This window comes from Mytilus galloprovincialis, chromosome 8, assembly GCF_965363235.1.
Source record: "Mytilus galloprovincialis chromosome 8, xbMytGall1.hap1.1, whole genome shotgun sequence".
Lineage (NCBI taxonomy): Eukaryota > Metazoa > Mollusca > Bivalvia > Mytilida > Mytilidae > Mytilus > Mytilus galloprovincialis.
This window is the reverse complement of record NC_134845.1, coordinates 1,425,186-1,447,996: the sequence shown is the minus strand read 5'-3', so window position 1 is coordinate 1,447,996 and position 22,811 is coordinate 1,425,186. Positions and strand designations below refer to the sequence as shown.

At 32.0% G+C, this 22,811-nt stretch overlaps 1 protein-coding gene across 1 annotated transcript in view; it reads left to right on the top strand.

Annotated features, from left to right (window-relative positions):
* Positions 1-22,811, top strand: part of LOC143042935 (uncharacterized) — a 74,541-nt gene that overhangs the window by 12,992 nt on the left and 38,738 nt on the right. The window contains exons 5-7 of the mRNA XM_076215440.1: positions 5,308-5,371; positions 6,299-6,336; positions 6,908-6,988. Coding sequence (XP_076071555.1) covers positions 5,308-5,371; positions 6,299-6,336; positions 6,908-6,988 — 183 coding nt within the window. The remainder of the gene's footprint in view (positions 1-5,307; positions 5,372-6,298; positions 6,337-6,907; positions 6,989-22,811) is intronic.

The window sequence follows — 22,811 nt, the reverse complement described above, 5'->3', positions numbered from 1 at the left end:
CAAGTAGCAAGAAGGGGGATAAAATTACACTGTAAAAAAATTTGATTCATGAATTATAATGTAAAGTAGTGATTTGGTCCAGTTGAAAAAGGTCAAAAATTAGCATTTCGGAAGCTGTCTAAAGATTTCAAGCCCCCCTTCACATAAAATTGTCCATATTTTGAGTTAGAGCTGCTGAAGTTTTCTATAATTTTGATATAATTTGTCCCAAAAGTAGTACAACACACTGTAAAAATATTATGGAGAAAGCGCAGGTGGGATTTTTTTTATTTCCATTTATTGTCTAAAGGAAATGCACTACGAAATAACTGTGTACTCGGACCTGTACAACTTTGTACTTTTTTAACACTCGATCTTTTATATCTGGGCGTCACTGGTGAGTCTTGTGTGGACGAGGCGCGTTTTTGGCGTATTGAATTTTAAACCTGATGCTTTTGTTATCTATAAATCATGTGTTTTTTTGTCTAATACGTTCTCTTATTTATTTGTGTTGTAGTCCTGTAATATTATGGTGTCATTTCAATGTTATATTTAACGTTGCCATTAAAGTGCGAGGTTTGGCATGCCATAAAACCAGGTTCAACCCACCGTTTTCCTTCAAAAATGTCCTGTACAAAGTCAGGAATATGGCCATTGTTATATTATTGTTCGTTTCTATGTGTGTTACATTTTAACGTTGCGTCGTTTGTTTTCTCTTATTTTTAAGGGTAAATTCACATTGCGATAAGACGTGTCACGGTACTTGTCTATCCAAAATTCATGTATTTGGTTTTGATGTTATAGTTTTTATTCCCGTGTGATTTTGTCTCATGCTTGGTCCGTTTCTGTGTGTGTTACATTTTAGTGTTGTGTCGTTGTTCTCCTTTTATATTTAATGCGTTTCCCTCGGTTTTAGTTTGTTTCCCCGATTTTGTTTTTTTGTCCATGGATTTAAGAGTTTTGAACAGCGGTATACTACTGTTGCCTTTATTCATCCAACCCACGCACACAAATGGACATAAAGTACGTTTCAACTGAATATAACAATATGGCTTAAAAAATCAGACAATATAAATAAAACATCATTTTGAAATGTTGGTTTAGACATCCTTGAGACAATTACATTTTGTGACATTTGTCCAACTGCTTTGGCTTCATGTGTTAATTGACAACTATATACAAAGCTCATTTTTTAACGGAAATTAAGTTATTTTGTACCTATTTTTCTACACTAAATCAATGGGTGTATTACTAATCGAAATCCTTCCACATTTCAAACGTCCAAAAAGATGACCTATGGAATTGAAAGGCTAATAATTGGAAAGAACCGAAACACATTGTTTTCTCGCCGAAACTCCAAAGTAAAGACCAGTTACTTAAAAAGTAATTAAGATATATGTATATTGTTTTGCAATAAAATGTTGTTCCAAGCATGAATAGTGAACTAAGAAATTGTAACAGGGTTGGTAGCACTAGTAGTTAAGCGAAACAAACGAAGTAGTGATAGGTAATTTGTAAAAACATGGAAAAATGAAAGTGAACGCATCCGTGTTCATCCTCAACCTTTATATATGTTATGTATTATCATCAAATACAACTTAAATTATAATATTGTGAATAAACAAGCATGCAGCCATATTCATTTAAGACGGAAACCGTCTAAATTTAAATAAATGCTAAAATTTTGAAGATTTCAGTTATTTAGCATGACTTAATGATAGTAGTACCCGAATAATGTGCATTGTATTGTCAATAACAGTAAATATTTGTGTAGCAGGAACATTCTACTTTCCAATAAATAGCTAAAAGATTACATTTTCACAATTTTGTAAAACTGATATATTTTTGGGGCCAAAAAGGGGTTTTACTGAATCTACTCCTTTGTTGTGAGGTTTGAAAGTGATCTTCAATGTCTTTTTTTGCATTGTTAATGGACCCAGTAAGCCTTGTATGTAATTTGATGAACCAGTTTAACACTAAACAGATTGCTTTGTCAGAAGTTAACAGGTAAAGGTAAAAGACTACCACATGATTTTTTAGGGGGAGGCTAGGATTAAATTTGAAAAAGGCAGGACATGAGTGTGGAGTATAAAAAGGCGGATGTCAATTTATGTAAAAAAAGGTCAGGACAAACTTATAGTTTGCACTTTTTAAATACAGCTGTTTCTCAAAACACGCCTCTTTTGGGGAGATTTAGAATATTCATAGACAATTAATTTTGTTTACATACCGGTTCCCATTTATTCTCTCGGTGTTCCATCTCACAGAGATAAATAACTTTGGAATGTTACCAGTAAATATACATGTTTTAAATTGTTATTTGGATGGACAGTTGTGTCATTGGCACTCACACCACATCTTTCTATATCTATGTGCATATTGTTTACATTGAAATGTGTGGTAACCCTTCGTTCAAGGTAGGGGTAATTTAGAAAATTATTGTCAGTTTAAACTCGGAAGAGTTCAGGGCATATAAACGTTGAAAATATGCCGCACAACCCTATATTTTGACCTTTGAAAAAAATTGTAGTGCATATAAACTTTCAATTCTAGGATAATTTTTTTTCAAAACTTCATAGTAAAAGCGGTACAGTTTTAGCCGTACAAGGAGTTCCTATGGGAAATTGCATTGTCAATATTTACGGAAATGCAACCTTATAGAAAAAGGCAGGACCAAATAGAGTGAAAAAAGGACAGAGATTACACTTAATAAAATACAGGACAACATCTAACATACAAGCCCCCCCCCCCCACTTCCTCCTTTTAACAAATTATGCATATATATCTGTATGAGTATAGGAAAAGTTGTCGGTGCACTCGAATACTCCTGTGCGCGATGTACATTTCATCATGCGTTCAACAATAATAAATAACTATATGATATCATAACATACGTAACACTTTTTTATACTGCAACTAGTTGTGTTTATTTCCCAAATATAGTAACACGGCTGTATTTTATGCACTGTCAATTGCATCATGCAACACTTTTTTCAAGCAGGGGTTCATTAAGGGATGAAAAAAATTTGTGTTACAATTTAAATAGCTATGAATTTATTTTATAAGTTGAAGTATAAAAATAATATATTAAGGTCAATGTCAGAAAATTAACATCTTTTTTGTACTGGGCGCAAAACTAGGGGACGGGCTCGGTAGAACCTCGCCCTTCCCCAGTTTCTTAATCTCATACAAATAAGTTGATATCTTTCTGACATTGACCTAATATTGTATATACGTCTTTTATCGATAAATCATGAAAACCATTTAAAATTGGTATATTTTATGCATTTGTCTCTATTATCGTGATTGCATCCGAAAACAATTCAAACATATTAACCATTACATAACATCATCTTTTGGTTTTCAGTACGCTTGTAAACATACAATTACCGCTCCTAATACGTTCGTTCGTCGAGAATGGTTCGTTCGTTAATATCCTGGTCATCTCTAGTACAACCGTTGATTTTCCGCATTAGTCGTTGTTAAATTTGCACTTTTTAAAAATTTGTGCAGAATTTACCTTAGTTTCAAATAAAAAATTACTTGCCATGAGTAATGTTTTATCCTGTCCACTACAATAAAAAACAATTCACATAACATTTCATTGCATATACGGAAATAACTATCACTGGAGATTTACAAATCAAGTTTTCCACTTTTGTTAACATGTATACAAGCTTTAGAAATCAAGTAACCTCAACTTTCAAAAATATTCTATAAACCCCCCCCCCCCCCCCCCCAAAAAAAAAATGGTTCTTTGAAATACCAAAGATATATGTTAATGTATGGAACGCCACAGCTATCTTATGTGGAACTCTGATATTACTTTATGTTGTTTTATCATTACTTGATAGTAGTTTGTCTTTATTTGATATGGTTTTGACATTACGTAATGATGTTTTAATATAACTCAATATGGAATAGTCATTACTTAATGATATTTCGATATTACACGATATGGTTTCGTATTGAATGATATAGTTTTGTCATTACTCAATATGGTTTTGTCATTACTCGATGAGGTTTCATCATTATTTAATATGGTTGTGTCATTAGCCAATGTGGTTTTAACATTACTTGATGTGTATGTAACTTAACGTAATATAGTTGTTTCATTACATGATGTGATTTTGTTATTTCGTAATGATGACTTTTCTATTCTTTATCTGGTTTTAACATAACGTTAAGATGTTTCAAAATTTTACCATTTTACACTACTTGAAGTGTTTGTTTCATTATTTGATGTGGTCTTGTCATTCTTTGATGTGGTCCTGTCATTCTTTGATGTGGTCCGGTCATTCTTTGATATGGTTATCTCATTACTTGATGAGGTAAAACCACGTAACCAATTCGGACAAACCTCTATTTTTAGATAAATTTCCATATTGTATGTGCCTTGAATTCGTTTTGGCCATCCATCTAATTAGTATTCAGATTAAAGTTCGGGTTAACGTTTGAGTTAAACTTTGAGTTAGTTTTCGAATTCAAGTCATACTTATAATTAAAATTCTAGTTAGCATTGAGTTTCGAGTTGGACTTCTAGTATGAGTTACATTTAAAGTCAGAGTTCTAGTAAAAACTTTGAATTTGAGTTACTTCTTGAGGTAGAGTTTCGAATTTAAGTCTCATTTTCATTAATAAAGATTTCGAGTTGAAATTCGAGCTTTTTTATATGTCTTTTTGAGTTTGTAATTAAATTTTCTATCGCGGAACAAGAGCTTTTGCTCGGGCTTCCGAAAAGATAGCTCCGGGATATGCGTACTAAATAAACAATGTTGCAGTATTCAAAACGCAACATAGCAGTTGAAATAAAGTTAGATGTGGTGTGATTGTCAATGAGACAACTATCCACCAGAGTGTAAATGCAGTGGATGTAAGCAATCATATATAGACAACTGTACAGCCTTCAACACTCCATATTAATGACCCAGTAATGTTTTACTGAAATGAAATGTAGGATCAATTACCAACAACTGTCAAATTCAAGGGAGTATTTTTCCGATTTATTTTGTTATGCAAGTCGATGTTACGTACTATGATTTGGTGGTATTGTACCTATAACCAATATTGTTGACATCACGGTATTAAAAATGTTAGCAACATATTGTCTCAACATCGTTAACATTGTAAGCAGTCGTATTAATGTTTAGATTTTTCTGAAGACTACATGTTACGCGAAGTCTATTTTGTGGTTAACTGTATAATATAGGTTACATTTATGCGTGTGACAGAATAGTAAACTGTTCAACACTTGTGTACAAGAAGATGGACTGTATCTCACAAGTACTTGAAATACTGATTAGATTCATTCTTTATGATATTTTTCAGATTACGAATGTAGGAATTTGAATTCAACAGAGAAAAGTTTTAACTGCAATCCTGTTATTCATACGTAAGTAACATTATAAACATCGATAATTTGTAAATTGATTTCTGTCAACTTAAGAGCCTCACTTTATTTCGATGTAAACTGAATGCGCAAATACTGTAATACTTTAACATCAATGTGAAGACGGTATTAAATAAACTGAAAATCAACATCAAGTTTAGAAAACTCACATTACTTCTTACTACTTAATTTCGTGATGTAAGTTATATTATTTTTTAAGTTGATGTTACTATCATTTTTCCCCTTTTAGTTGATTTTATCATATTCAACATATTTATTATGATTTAAAGACACTTACCTTAAGAAATAAATTGCAAATATTTAATAGTATGATTAAACTTTTTCATATTATGTAATAATGAAATCTTGAGAACTAAGCTTAGTCCATGCATGCATGGACGAAGGCAACTAACGTTAACTTAGTACATGCATGCAAGAGCTAAACTTATTTTACATAGGCATTTGAAATTATTCAATGTCTTAAACAGACTAAGTTTGTTTATGTAATATAGACGTGTTTTTCGTTTCTCGTTTTTTTTTTTATATAGATTAGACCGTTGGTTTTCCCGTTTGAATGGTTTTACACTAGTAATGTTGGGGCCCTTTCTAGCTTGTTGTTAGGTGTGAGCCAAGGCTCCGTGTTGAAGGCCGTACATTGACCTATAATGGTTTACTTTTTTTTAAAATTGTTATTTGGATGGATAGTTGTCTCATTGGCACTCACACCACATCTTCCTATATCTAAGTACATGCAAGCATGGACTAAGTTAACATTAGTAGCATTCTTCCATGCATGCATGGAAGTGGCCAAGTTCTCAAGTTTTCAGGTTTTATTAAATACCTTGGTGGTGGTAGAATCTCTACAACACCTTTGGTGACGTACAAGTAATCGTATTGATAAAGCTGCTATACATCCGTATTGAATTTCAGGCGAACAAGTGGATCTGATATAGACACTTTGCCAAATGGTAAGATATTGTAACTGTTCAACTGTTTCGGCATTTCAAGAATGTTTAAAATCTTAACATTTAAATATAATTGAATATATGTTTTAACAGACTACCACAGTTTCAATGTAATTGAGACATCGCCATTTGCGATGCGCTCAAATTTTAATATTAATTTTAAGGTAGTCTGAAAAAAATGAATATATAACATTAAATAAATTAATTTAACATTAAGTAAATAAATACTTTGTGATTAACAAAGACCATAGTCAAAAGTCATCTTTTATGATACGTTAGAATTTATGTATTGAGGAAGAGAAAACACACATAAAATAGTCATGTCTCTCTAATTTTTTTTTAAATGAAAAAAAAAAGAAAGCAAATAATTAGTAGAATTTATATATATTGTTAGTTGTTTATACATAGTTGTTATACTAAGCTGTTTGATATCTTATTTTTAAAAATTCATTAAAGAAACAAAATATAGCCATAGATAATACGGACGAGTTTTGTGTGAATCTGTCTGTATGACGGATCCGAACCAACGTACGTTTTACGTCCTTAGTTAATCTACATAGCATGTTTTTTATAGGTACTGAACAGTTCCAACCGCAGATAAAGACTTTAAGAACAACTTTAGCAGTAAAGATAGTGTGTATCTGTATAATTGCAGGTAAACTAGTTTCTACCATGTTTATCATTTAGTATTGGTCACTGGTGGAACAAATAACGATACACGTTTCTTGTGTGCATTTATTTGTAGTGTCGCATCAACATCTATGGGGATATACTATACTGCACCTTAACAAAAACGTTAAGATAGTTTGTAGAGTGACACAAATCGACCACAGTTCTTATAAATCGTACTCCCATATGTTTCTTATATTTATTCGATAAAGTTAATATTATATAACAAGTTACAGTAATGCAAAGAATACGACTGGTAGAGAATACGTTAAATCAATTATAAGACATCAGGTTTTGTCGAAATGTGACTCATCAGTGGCATATTAACTGGTTAACATGTTCTAGAACTGCTCTGGATAAAATAAGTCAAATATATTCTAAAGTCTGTCAGTATCCGTGTTATGCTAGAACTGTCAAAATATGTTACAGAGTAAAACTGGTTAAACCTGTTCCAGGTAAGAACTTTCCGAAACTTTTATAAAGTTGAACTCTCAGGAAATGTCATAGTTATTGTTCATTATTTAAATGTCTTTCATTTTGCATTTGATAACGGATTTTCCGGTAAGAACTGTTCTCGGAGTTGGGTATTTTTGGTAACATTTGGGTGATGGTTCAATATTGCACGCAGTCTGATGATGCATTTTATAAATCTTCAAACTGCCGTTAGGTATTCATCCTATTCGCACGAGGCTTCCTTTATTACCCCTTTCAAAACTTCAGTCTTTATTCAATTTGTGTTTTAAAACCACAGTTACAAACCTGCATTTAAACCAATACAAAGGTACAGTTATCAGGTACGTTGTGTCGTTTGTTTTCTCTTATTTTTGAGTGTAAATTCACATTGCGATAAGACGTGTCACGGTACTTGTCAATCCCAAATTCATGTTTTTGGTTTTGATGTTATATATATATGTTATATTTGTTATTCTCATGGGATTTTGTCTATCTGTGTTACATTTTAGTGTTATGTCGTTGTTCTCCTCTTATATTTAATGCGTTTCCCTCGGTTTTAGTTTGTTACCCCGATTTTGTTTTTTGTCCATGGATTTATGAGTTTTGAACAGCGGTATACTACTGTTGCCTTTATTTATCATTATGGATATTGCAAGTCACTCCCTTTTCAGACCTTTTTTTTGAAAACTTCCTTTGTTAAACTTTCATTTGTCGACAAAGTTCTCGATGCCGACAACTTGGCCAATATCCTTTATCATAAATTAGTTCAATTGAAAATACTTTCTTTTTTTAACATTTCAATTAGAAACACTTTTTGCAGGATCTAAATATTGGCGACCTCAAGTCTAAATCTCTTGATTGCACATGTCCTAGTTCCCCATTCATATATAATCCAGCTTGACACATCATTTACATCAATTTTAATACCAAAATATTGCAAAACACTTGTCCTACCTTCATGACTAATATAATAACGTTGTTGTCCCCGCAGATAAAGCCTTAAACAACATCGTTTTTGTGTGTAAAACGTATTACATTAACTGCTTGAGAAACGAATTAGGTGTTGACAATTCATTTACAAACAACGGTATTTTAAAGGGTCATTCAGTTGCTCCACGAAACCTCTTCTAAATTATTTATCTCAATGTTATCAAAGCTGGGCTTCAAAGTTATTGTGAAACTGCCTTTTCTAAGGGTTGCGTGAATGAGATGTGGGTAGTTACAAAAATCAAAATATCTTTTAGAGTACATACAATCAAAGACTGTCTAATCTTACAATAGTATTAACTTTTTTACTCTTTACACGTATTCTCCATTCCATCCAAAAAGACAAATTGAAGGAGTCGGTATTACTTTGTTTCATAAAAGGAAATGGCCTACGTAAATACAAGTATCTTTTATTGGGGAGGAATAAATCCTACTTTGTAAAAAATCCTTCTGAATCAAACAAAAATTTCTCTGACACTGACATTATCAAGCTGCTAGATTTCTTGATTGAGAACATATTTGTTACGTTTGGATGACATTTTTTCAACAAATAATCCTCATTCAAATGGGAACCAACTGTGCCCTTTTCTTGTCGAATTGTTCCTTTATTCTTATGGGGCTGACTTCATACATGAAATTTTTATGAAGAAAGAATATAAAATATCAATATCTTCTAACTTTGCTTTTTGCTATGAAACCACGAGTTCCAAATAATGAAGTTGAAATCGTTACTTTGTAAAATTTACGGTCGCCATTACGGGTTAGTTTGCGTTACGAAGTGTCCGTTTAACAGATGATATCGGATATGTTCCTAATGTCGTTACTACAATTCTATTCCCTTTTCACCATTATACTATTTACCAGGTCTCGTAATAACATGAGCAATACATTGGGTGCCACATGAGAAGCAGGATCTGTATACCCTTCCGGAGCACATGAAATCTCTCCCAGGTATTGTTGGGGTTCGTGTTGCTGAGTCTTTAGTTTTTTTTTTGTTTTTTTTTTATGTTGAGTCTTAATTGTGTACTATTTAAAAAAAAAAAGGAAGAGACCAAATGATACAGAAATTAACCATGAAATTGGAATATGTGTAAACATTCATGCCAACTGATGTGTCAATGACAAAGTCAAAAACGTGTGGTCTCTGGACATTATTTATAATTGAACGATTACAAGAAAAAGAAGAGTAAAAAACAAATATATAATGTTTTCTTGAAGAAAATAAGCATTAAAACAGAACGATCTAGAGGGATCCAAACTAAAACGTATCCCAATATTCAAGCTTAAGTGAAAAATCAAACTATACATTCATCTGTGCCGAGTTCAGTATTTTTGTGATTTTACTTTTTTCTATACATTCCCCATATGTTATCTTAATCAATAATTAAAAGAAAAAGTGATATGAGCGCCAATGAGACAACTCTACACCCAAGTCATAATTTGTAAAAGCCATTGAAGGTAAAAAAAAAAACAGTCCTCAACACGGAGCCTGTTCACTTTTTCTAAACTTACATATTAACCAACAGACATAGAAAAAATAGGCTTTCGTTTATTTTTATTTTTTTTTATTTTTTGTGATTTTGAAGAGTTAACATACAAATATTACTCTTTTCATTTGTGAGTTGTAATATTTTTTACAATCTTTCTAGATAGATGTAGAAATAAGTAAAGAGTGAACATTGGCTTCCTTTTTCAAATTGTGCAAATTATACGGAAAGAAAGGTACTGAAAGAAATATACATTAAGATGGAGATTAGACATGTTGGAAAACTATTCACTCTGGACACATAGTAATGCCATAACAACTACGTTTTTTTTAAGAACAATCTGTGGTCATTCATTTCAGGTCCGGTACAAATAAAATAGCAAGAATACTGAAATAGTGGATTAATTCATTAAAAAGTCTTTGGGACCAGGCAAGCTGAGGCAATTTCCTATCAAAGCTTTGCCGTCGGGACTTTTGTATGAATTAAAGTTTGGAGGTTATAGGGTCACACTACCCGAACTTTGGACCTGAATTAAAAAAAATCCGTACCTTTACCCACCTGTGTTCTTGGGTCCAGACACTCTAATGCGATTGCCTATCATTTTTACCTTGTGGAGACAACAGCTTTGCCATAGAGACTTCTGTATGAATTAAAATGTTTAACCTAAATTAAAACCGTTTCGAAGCTTCACCCTTCTGGGTCTCTGGGTCAAGGCAACCCTAGTCAATTGCCTATCATTTTTACCTAGTGGAGACAAAAGCTTTGTCGTAGGGACTTTTGTATAAATTAGAGTTGGGAGGTTTTAGGGTCAATCTATTCCAATTTTGGACCTCAATTAAAAAAACTCCCTTCACTTTATTCATTTTTGTCTTTATGTCACGGGAACCTTTTGGAATTGCCTATCATTTTTACCTAGTTGAGAAAACAACTTTGCCATATATACTTTTGTATGAATTGGGAGGTGGTAGTGTCACCCTACCACAGTTTTGGACCTCAATTAAAACAGTTTCATTTACCTATCTGGGTCTCTACCCAACTTTACCCAACTGGGTCTTTGGCTTCAGGTATCATTAGACATGTTCCTAGTGGGGACAAAAGCTTTGTCGTAGAGACTTTTGTATGAATTAAAATTGGGTTATGGTAATCTCCCCCTACCTCAATTTTGGATCTTTATTAAAAAAGTTCCGTGACTTTACAAACTTGTGTCATTAGGACAACGCAACCACAGTTAATTGCTTATCATTTTTCCCTAGTCGAGAGAACAGCTTTGCCATAGAGACTTTTTTATGAATTAAAGTTTGGAGGTGGAAGTGTTTACCTACCCAAATTTTTAACCTCAATTAAAACAGTTTCGTAACTCCCCCATTCTGGGTCTCTGGATCAAGGCTACCATAGTCAATTGCCTATCATTTGTTCCTAGTGTGTATAAAAGTTTTGTCGTACGGACTTTTGTATGAATTAAAGTTGGGTGGTGCTAAAGTTACATTACCCCAACTTTTTACTTTACGTAAAAGTATTCCGTGACTTGACCCACCTGTGTCATTCGGTTTAGGCAACCTTCCGTAAGCAATAACCTATCATTTGTTCCTAGTGGAGACACAATATTTGCCGTATGGACTTTTGTAGGAATAGAAGTTGGGAGATGGAAGGTTCTCCCTGCCCAAACTTTGGACATTACTTACAAATGTTCCGTGTTTTACACTCCTAGTTCTTTGGGTCCAGGAAACCTTTGACCGTTCAACTTGCCTATCATTTGTATCTAGTGTTGACAAAAGCTTGCCGTAGGGACTTTTTCATGAATTGCAAAAACGGGTCATTAGTGTCAACCTACCTCAACTTTGTACCTTTATAAAAACAAATCTTAGGACTTTAGGCATGATTATGTTGGCGCGTTTTCTTATTGTTCGCCGGCTTACTGTTCGCTAGTTTGATGCATCTTATTGTTCGCTGATTTATTGTTCGCTAGCTTTAGGTGTCAGATGATTATACATGTTTAAGGTTGCACTTTGTAAAATACAGCTGTTTCTTAAAACACGCCTCTTTATGGGAGATCTTGAATATTCATAGAAAATTATTTTTTTTTACATACTGGTTCCCAGTTATGCTCTCTATGTTCCATCTCACAGAGACATAACTTAGGAATATTACCAGGAAATAAACATGTGCCAATTGTTTACATTGAAATCTGTGGCAACCTTCGAGGTAGGGGTAGTTAAGAAAATTAGTGTCAGTTTAAACTCTGAGAAGTTCAGTGCATATAACATGTATAAACGTTGAAAATATGCCGCACAGCCCTATATTTTGACCTTTAAAAACAAGTGTGGTGCATATGAACTTTCAATTCTAGGATAAGATTTTTTTTTAAACTTCATAGTAAAAGTGGTACAGTTTTAGCCGTAAAAGGAGTTCCTATGGGAAATTGCATTGTCAATATTTACAGAAATGCAACCTAAATCATTGTTTCATTTTTGAGAATCGACACTATCATAACTTAGTCTATCGCTGAGGTTTTGTTTTCTTCTTAAAATTAACACAAAAACTACAAACCAAAACGAAATAATCATGATAGAGGATCACTTTCATTCATAATATACATAAATATTGTTTTTTTAGGGATATTTATTTAATTTTATATATTTTTTCAATCAATTAATGTACACTTTCCATCAAATTTCCGATGAATGCGACATCTGCTGACTAAACAAAATTCTATAGAAAACAACACTTGCAAATATTTACCCCTTTCCGGTGTTTTTCATTATCCACACAAATAGAATAATAATCTGCTAAAGATATCCAGATTTTTTTTCCAGTTCGGGTTTAGTAACTGCTATATACATTTTGTATGGAAAAGACTTTTTTCTTAAAGAATGAAACTGTATCTCAACTAAATCAGCTATAAGACGGCAAGCATTTTAGAAGAAAAACAATATTACTTATAAATGAGAAGATTTAGTATGAGTTTCAATTAGACAACTCTCCACCAAAGTCACAATGTATAAAAAGTTAACGACTATACTTCAAAGCAAGGCCGTCAACACGGAGCCTTCAAGTTGGCTCCACACCAAACAGCAAGCTGAAATGTGTCAAGTGTAAAACCATTTAAACTGGACAACCAACGGTCTAATCTATATGAAAAACTAGAAACGAGAAACACTAAATGTTATTTGTAAATATCTATTGCAAGTGATCAATATTTTCAGACTTGTATCAAAATAGAAACATAATAGATAAATACATCAGATAGTTATTGTCATATTTAATAATGTCTATTTAATCTGACTTTAAAACATTCGATCAACCGAAATCGAAAAAAGTTATGCTCATCTTGTTAGGAATTAATTAAAGTCATATGAAACTTCAAATGTAAAAAACAATTATGCAAAATGGATAGTGTCATTATAAAATTTGTGTACTGACAGAGAGAAAAAATTATAAAATCGTGCACAAAAGACTAAGGTTAGTATATACATGCATTAGTTCAAGAATTTGATAAATATTTTTTTTCATTAGTCACTGGTTCCATGTGACTTTTAGGACTTATAACAGTACACTTGATTTAAAGGCAAGCAACAAAAATAACCTTTTTTAACTGCCAAAGCAGAAAAATAAAATAACAACGATCTATTGAGTTTCAAATCAATCTAACATCAGACACCCAGGGCAATTAATGTAATTAGTTGATTTTCAAATAAAAGGATAATTTGGAGCTACCATAACTTGAGGATTTTAAAGTGAAACATAAAGTAAAGTAGTTAACATTCAGTCTGTTGTTGTGTTTTTATCTTTTAAAGCAAAATCTATGGCAGATTCCTAATCTATGATAAATGTGACGTCATGCCATCCCAAATATATTGCAAGTTTTGTAAATTCTTAATCTATGGCGGATTTATGTTGTTTCCAAATCTATGGCAAGTTTTGTTGAAATGGAAAACAATGCAGTACATTTTCGACCAATGACTTGTCTTAAGCAAGAGGAAAAATACGACAACGGGAGCATAAAAATTTGTGAAATATACATTCCATAATGGTCAACCAAAAAAAGAATCATAAATGATAAATTCATATATAGATATAGGAAGATGTGGTGTGAGTGCTAATGAGACAACTCTCCATCCAAACAAAAATTTAAAAAAGGTAAACTATTATAGGTCAATGTACGGCCTTCAACACGGAGACTTGGCTCACATCGAACAACAAGCTATAAAGGGCCCCAAAATTACTAGTGTAAAACCATTCAAACGGGAAAACCAACGGTCTAATCTAATAAAAAATATAAAACAACGAGAAGCGAGATTATGCCTTAATACAGACTCAGTCAAGATTAAAATTATGTGCTCTGTAAAAAGATAACATTTTTAATCTGTGCATTGTACCTGTTTAACCAATTCATTAAACCAACTAATAAGACCTTTAACAAGCAAGAAGGCCGCTTTTTATAAAAAAAAAAAAAAAAAGTAAAAAAAAGTAACAAATAAAAATAAACAGTTTGAATTTTCAAATAATATTTATTTAAGCGATATCAAATTTGTATCTCTTAATATTATATATCATTTTATAAACTTTACCAGCCGTAGACCGTAAACTAATGCTAACTAGATATAGGAAGATGTGGTATGAGTCCCAATGAGACAACTCTCCATTCAAGTTACGATTTATAAAAGTAAACCGGTATAGGTCAATGTACGGCCTTCAACATTGAGCTTTGGCTCACACCGAAAAGGGCCCCTAAATATCCTTTTTCTAAAACATTTGGTACAGAAAAAGCGGCGCCATAATTCATCGCGGGATTCGGCCAGTATACAACACATTTGGTCCATCTTCGGGATAATAGGTCACATCTTCCTTTAATTAACTCGCAATTGTTCTCAGAGAAATATCTTCATCTTGAATGGTTTTCAAATCTTTTGGTTCCACCATCGTTAGCGGTGGCGAAGATGTAATGTGGCGTTATATTCAATTGTGACACTATACGGTACTCTTTCCCAAAGATCTGCCATAGATTTGGAGTAAACAAAAATCTGGCATAGATTTGAGTTGTTAGGGATTTGTAACGTCACATTTGCCATAGATTAGGAATCTGCCATAGATTTGGAACGCGCCATAGATTTAAGTCCTACATATAAATTATTATTTGAGAGAGGATATTTAGTCGCTCTCGCTGCTTGTTTTAAAGTTAAAGTCTACGTTATATTTTGTATTCATTATCGACAGCGAGAAATATTTGGCAGTGGAAATATAAAATAATTTTTATCTTGAATTCATGATTTTTTGTATTTATTGTTGCTTTGAAATAGCTATCAATAACTACGAGTACTCTCAGATCTGTACATTATGGTTTTTTTTCTTGTTGTTAAGATACCCTACCACGTCCGGTCAGTGTTTTGTTTGATGATTTTCTGCTTTGTATCGATCTCATATGCATCACCTTTTGAAATCATTTTATATGCAGGATTGTGCGTTCACATACATGATTAACCCCGCCTCATTCTGTATGGACCAGTCCAAAAAAGAGGGACGAAAGATAAGGGACAGTCAAACTCATAAATCTAAAATAAACTGACAACGCCATTGTTAAAAATGAAAAAGACAAACAGACAAACAATAGAACACATGACACAACATAGAAAACTAAAGAATAAACAACACGAACTCCACCAAAAACTAGGGGTGATCTCACAAAGTCAAGAGCCTATAGATTAGTGGTTGTCGTTTGTTCGTCTCTGTTAAATTTGTTTTTTTCGTTAACTGTTTTGATACAAGATAGGCTGTTAATTTTCTCAATTGAATTGTACCATTTTTAGGGCTGACTTTACGGTATTGTTGTGGGTTTTTCGTTGTTAATGCCGTACGGTTGCATATAATTGCTTACATCCACTGTATTTGAACTTTGGTAAATAAATGTCTCATTGGCAATAATATCACATCTCCTTACTTTTATACATCAAACTTTATTTAACATTAATGATGTCCTATTGAGATTTTTAGTATGTAACATGCTATAAGATATGTATATAACTTATGGTCATTATATAATTTGTTACAATGTGATAAAATTCAAATTGACTTTCTTCTTTTGCATTCCACAAGTTTTTATATGTTTGTCTTGTGTATGTTTTTAACCATAGCTTTTCCGGTTTGTCATGTTTTCAATGTATTTATATCAATTTCATTTGGTTTCTTTTATTGATTTAGGTGTCATACCACCAATTACTCCCTCAAATTTAGAACGTATGTGAAAGTAGGCCTACTCGGAAAAAAAATAGTGCATTTGATGTCATTGTTCACCTAAACTAACCGACAAATTTGCAGAAATGCAACTTTTGTTGAAAGAGAAATATATTAAAACCATTTTGAGCCAAATTTTACCTCTCTAGGAGTTTGCATTTAAAATTGAGGATTAATGCGCTCCATGGTATACTAATTTAAGATTTCCAGAAAACCAGGGGTTATTTTTAGTGGTACGTCCTTTCGGGAGCTCTCTTCTTTCTTATATGATTTTGAATGTATGTTGAAAATTGGCATGCAGAAAGGTGACACCTGTACAATTCAGGATATACCTAGTTTCTATGAAGTTAAACTTAAGGTAAAATATTTAGAAAGCTGTGAAAATTGCAAAATTTGGTTGAACAGATAGGGACTTTTAATTGGTGGTATTACACCTTTAAGCGAAATGCGATGAAATATCAAATTCAGAAAACAATTGATTTTTTTGGCCTTATCTGATCATTTGAAGTAAAAGTAGCCAAATTTCAATCGTTTTGGGGGCAAAATGTCACATATTGCAAATTTAGAGCCTACAACTTGAGTTTGTGCTATTTTTAGCTTTTCTCATCCTGACAATATGCTTAAATATTAAAAAATGTCTTAAATTGTTACAAATGCACAGAGAGTTGTTTCTGTAGTGTTAAACATTATAACATAGGTTATTTGCTACCCCCAAACAAATTTTGTCATGCAGATTTAATGAAATTATTTGATTTTTACCCCTTATATCAATGCGTCATACTATGTACTTGGCAGATAGCATAGCCTAATGTAAACACTGCAGAAACTCACAAAAATACCATTTATTATTCCAAATGGAATTTTTATATCTTAAATTTTATTAACTGATGTAAATAAAAACAGTTAAATGACCATGACTGCACTTTTGATCAATTTTTAGTACTTTACTGACACAAGATGAAAAAAAGGGGGGGTCAATATTCCTTGACACTTCAATACCTTGGATTTTTTACTAAATGCATTGCAAGAATTGTTGAAAGTCTTTTAAGTAGAAGAACAAGCAAGTAAAAATCAGCAAAAACTGATCTTGATATTGAAACTTTATGTTCCTGTAGCCCAAAATTAAATTTTTAAGTATTTTCTATCAAAGTCATACATTACAGTCAGTTTAAATTGAGCTGTGAAATTTTTAATATAAGTAGCATTATGCTCAGACATGCTGTTTTTAACTTCAAATTGACTAAGGATTAAGAATAAAGCAAAACAAAAGATTTCTAATCAATTTTTTTGTCTCTTTAGGTGTCATACCACCAATTACTCCCTCAAATTTAGTAATGAAAGTAGGCCTACTCGAACAAAAAATAGTGCATTTGATGTCATTATTCACCTAAACTAACCGACAAATTTGCAGAAATGCAACTTTTGTTGAAAGAGAAATATATTAAAACCATTTTGATCCAAATTTTACCTCTCTAGGAGTTTGCATTTAAAATTGAGGATTAATGCGCTCCATGGTATACTAATTTAAGATTTCCAGAAAACCAGGGGTTATTTTTAGTGGTACCTCCTTTCGGGAGCTCTCTTCTTTCTTATATGATTTTGAATGTATGTTGAAAATTGGCATGCAGAAAGGTGACACCTGTACAATTCAGGATATACCTAGTTTCTATGAAGTTAAACTTAAGGTAAAATATTTAGAAAGCTGTGAAAATTGCAAAATTTGGTTGAACAGATAGGGACTTTTAATTGGTGGTATGACACCTTTAAGCGAAATGCGATGAAACATCAAATTCAGAAAACAATTGATTTTTTTGGCCTTATCTGATCATTTGAAGTAAAAGTAGCCAAATTTCAATCGTTTTGGGGGCAAAATGTCACATATTGCAAATTTAGAGCCTACAACTTGAGTTTGTGCTATTTTTAGCTTTTCTCATCCTGACAATATGCTTAAATATTAAAAAATGTCCTAAATTGTTACAAATGCACAGAGAGTTGTTTCTGTAGTGTTAAACATTATAACATAGGTTATTTGCTACCCCCAAACAAATTTTGTCATGCTGATTTAATGAAATTATTTGATTTTTACCCCTTATATCAATGCGTCATACTATGTACTTGGCAGATAGCATAGCCTAATGTAAACACTGCAGAAACTCACAAAAATACCATTTATTATTCCAAATGGAATTTTTATATCTTAAATTTTATTAACTGATGTAAATAAAAACAGTTAAATGACCATGACTGCACTTTTGATCAATTTTTAGTACTTTACTGACACAAGATGAAAAAAAGGGGGGTCAATATTCCTTGACACTTCAATACCTTGGATTTTTTACTAAATGCATTGCAAGAATAGTTGAAAGTCTTTTAAGTAGTAGAACAAGCAAGTAAAAATCAGCAAAAACTGATCTTGATATTGAAACTTTATGTTCCTGTAGCCCAAAATAAAAGTTTTAAGTATTTTCTATCAAAGTCATACATTACAGTCAGTTTAAATTGAGCTGTGAAATTTTTAATATAAGTAGCATTATGCTCAGACATGCTGTTTTTAACTTCAAATTGACTAAGGATTAAGAATAAAGCAAAACAAAAGATTTCTAATCAATTTTTTTGTCTCTTTAGGTGTCATACCACCAATTACTCCCTCAAATTTAGTAATGAAAGTAGGCCTACTCGAACAAAAAATAGTGCATTTGATGTCATAATTCACCTAAACTAACCGACAAATTTGCAGAAATGCAACTTTTGTTGAAAGAGAAAAATATTAAAACCATTTTGAGCCAAATTTTACCTCTCTAGGAGTTTGCATTTAAAATTGAGGATTAATGCGCTCCATGGTATACTAATTTAAGATTTCCAGAAAACCAGGGGTTATTTTTAGTGGTACCTCCTTTCGGGAGCTCTCTTCTTTCTTATATGATTTTGAATGTATGTTGAAAATTGGCATGCAGAAAGGTGACACCTGTACAATTCAGGATATACCTAGTTTCTATGAAGTTAAACTTAAGGTAAAATATTTAGAAAGCTGTGAAAATTGCAAAATTTGGTTGAACAGATAGGGACTTTTAATTGGTGGTATGACACCTTTAAGCGAAATGCGATGAAACATCAAATTCAGAAAACAATTGATTTTTTTGGCCTTATCTGATCATTTGAAGTAAAAGTAGCCAAATTTCAATCGTTTTGGGGGCAAAATGTCACATATTGCAAATTTAGAGCCTACAACTTGAGTTTGTGCTATTTTTAGCTTTTCTCATCCTGACAATATGCTTAAATATTAAAAAATGTCCTAAATTGTTACAAATGCACAGAGAGTTGTTTCTGTAGTGTTAAACATTATAACATAGGTTATTTGCTACCCCCAAACAAATTTTGTCATGCAGATTTAATGAAATTATTTGATTTTTACCCCTTATATCAATGCGTCATACTATGTACTTGGCAGATAGCATAGCCTAATGTAAACACTGCAGAAACTCACAAAAATACCATTTATTATTCCAAATGGAATTTTTATATCTTAAATTTTATTAACTGATGTAAATAAAAACAGTTAAATGACCATGACTGCACTTTTGATCAATTTTTAGTACTTTACTGACACAAGATGAAAAAAAGGGGGGTCAATATTCCTTGACACTTCAATACCTTGGATTTTTTACTAAATGCATTGCAAGAATAGTTGAAAGTCTTTTAAGTAGTAGAACAAGCAAGTAAAAATCAGCAAAAACTGATCTTGATATTGAAACTTTATGTTCCTGTAGCCCAAAATAAAATTTTTAAGTATTTTCTATCAAAGTCATACATTACAGTCAGTTTAAATTGAGCTGTGAAATTTTTAATATAAGTAGCATTATGCTCAGACATGCTGTTTTTAACTTCAAATTGACTAAGGATTAAGAATAAAGCAAAACAAAAGATTTCTAATCAATTTTTTTGTCTCTTTAGGAGTCATACCACCAATTACTCTCTCAAAATTAGTAATGAAAGTAGGCCTACTCGAACAAAAAATAGTGCATTTGATGTCATAATTCACCTAAACTAACCGACAAATTTGCAGAAATGCAACTTTTGTTGAAAGAGAAATATATTAAAACCATTTTGAGCCAAATTTTACCTCTCTAGGAGTTTGCATTTAAAATTGAGGATTAATGCGCTCCATGGTATACTAATTTAAGATTTCCAGAAAACCAGGGGTTATTTTTAGTGGTACCTCCTTTCGGGAGCTCTCTTCTTTCTTATATGATTTTGAATGTATGTTGAAAATTGGCATGCAGAAAGGTGACACGGGTACAATTCAGGATATACCTAGTTTCTATGAAGTTAAACTTAAGGTAAAATATTTAGAAAGCTGTGAAAATTGCAAAATTTGGTTGAACAGATAGGGACTTTTAATTGGTGGTATGACACCTTTAAGCGAAATGCGATGAAACATCAAATTCAGAAAACAATTGATTTTTTTGGCCTTATCTGATCATTTGAAGTAAAAGTAGCCAAATTTCAATCGTTTTGGGGGCAAAATGTCACATATTGCAAATTTAGAGCCTACAACTTGAGTTTGTGCTATTTTTAGCTTTTCTCATCCTGACAATATGCTTAAATATTAAAAAATGTCCTAAATTGTTACAAATGCACAGAGAGTTGTTTCTGTAGTGTTAAACATTATAACATAGGTTATTTGCTACCCCCAAACAAATTTTGTCATGGAGATTTAATGAAATTATTTGATTTTTACCCCTAATATCAATGCGTCATACTATGTACTTGGCAGATAGCATAGCCTAATGTAAACACTGCAGAAACTCACAAAAATACCATTTATTATTCCAAATGGAATTTTTATATCTTAAATTTTATTAACTGATGTAAATGAAAACAGTTAAATGACCATCACTGCACTTTTGATCAATTTTTAGTACTTTACTGACACAAGATGAAAATAAGGGGGGGTCAATATTCCTTGACACTTCAATACCTTGGATTTTTTACTAAATGCATTGCAAGAATAGTTGAAAGTCTTTTAAGTAGTAGAACAAGCAAGTAAAAAACAGCAAAAACTGATCTTGATATTGAATCTTTATGTTCCTGTAGCCCAAAATAAAATTTTTAAGTATTTTCTATCAAAGTCATACATTACAGTCAGTTTAAATTGAGCTGTGAAATTTTTAATATAAGTAGCATTATGCTCAGACATGCTGTTTTTAACTTCAAATTGACTAAGGATTAAGAATAAAGCAAAACAAAAGATTTCTAATCAATTTTTTTGTCTCTTTAGGAGTCATACCACCAATTACTCTCTCAAAATTAGTAATGAAAGTAGGCCTACTCGAACAAAAAATAGTGCATTTGATGTCATAATTCACCTAAACTAACCGACAAATTTGCAGAAATGCAACTTTTGTTGAAAGAGAAATATATTAAAACCATTTTGAGCCAAATTTTACCTCTCTAGGAGTTTGCATTTAAAATTGAGGATTAATGCGCTCCATGGTATACTAATTTAAGATTTCCAGAAAACCAGGGGTTATTTTTAGTGGTACCTCCTTTCGGGAGCTCTCTTCTTTCTTATATGATTTTGAATGTATGTTGAAAATTGGCATGCAGAAAGGTGACACGGGTACAATTCAGGATATACCTAGTTTCTATGAAGTTAAACTTAAGGTAAAATATTTAGAAAGCTGTGAAAATTGCAAAATTTGGTTGAACAGATAGGGACTTTTAATTGGTGGTATGACACCTTTAAGCGAAATGCGATGAAACATCAAATTCAGAAAACAATTGATTTTTTTGGCCTTATCTGATCATTTGAAGTAAAAGTAGCCAAATTTCAATCGTTTTGGGGGCAAAATGTCACATATTGCAAATTTAGAGCCTACAACTTGAGTTTGTGCTATTTTTAGCTTTTCTCATCCTGACAATATGCTTAAATATTAAAAAATGTCCTAAATTGTTACAAATGCACAGAGAGTTGTTTCTGTAGTGTTAAACATTATAACATAGGTTATTTGCTACCCCCAAACAAATTTTGTCATGCAGATTTAATGAAATTATTTGATTTTTACCCCTTATATCAATGCGTCATACTATGTACTTGGCAGATAGCATAGCCTAATGTAAACACTGCAGAAACTCACAAAAATACCATTTATTATTTCAAATGGAATTTTTATATCTTAAATTTTATTAACTGATGTAAATAAAAACAGTTAAATGACCATGACTGCACTTTTGATCAATTTTTAGTACTTTACTGACACAAGATGAAAAAAAGGGGGGTCAATATTCCTTGACACTTCAATACCTTGGATTTTTTACTAAATGCATTGCAAGAATAGTTGAAAGTCTTTTAAGTAGTAGAACAAGCAAGTAAAAATCAGCAAAAACTGATCTTGATATTGAAACTTTATGTTCCTGTAGCCCAAAATAAAATTTTTAAGTATTTTCTATCAAAGTCATACATTACAGTCAGTTTAAATTGAGCTGTGAAATTTTTAATATAAGTAGCATTATGCTCAGACATGCTGTTTTTAACTTCAAATTGACTAAGGATTAAGAATAAAGCAAAACAAAAGATTTCTAATCAATTTTTTTGTCTCTTTAGGAGTCATACCACCAATTACTCTCTCAAATTTAGTAATGAAAGTAGGCCTA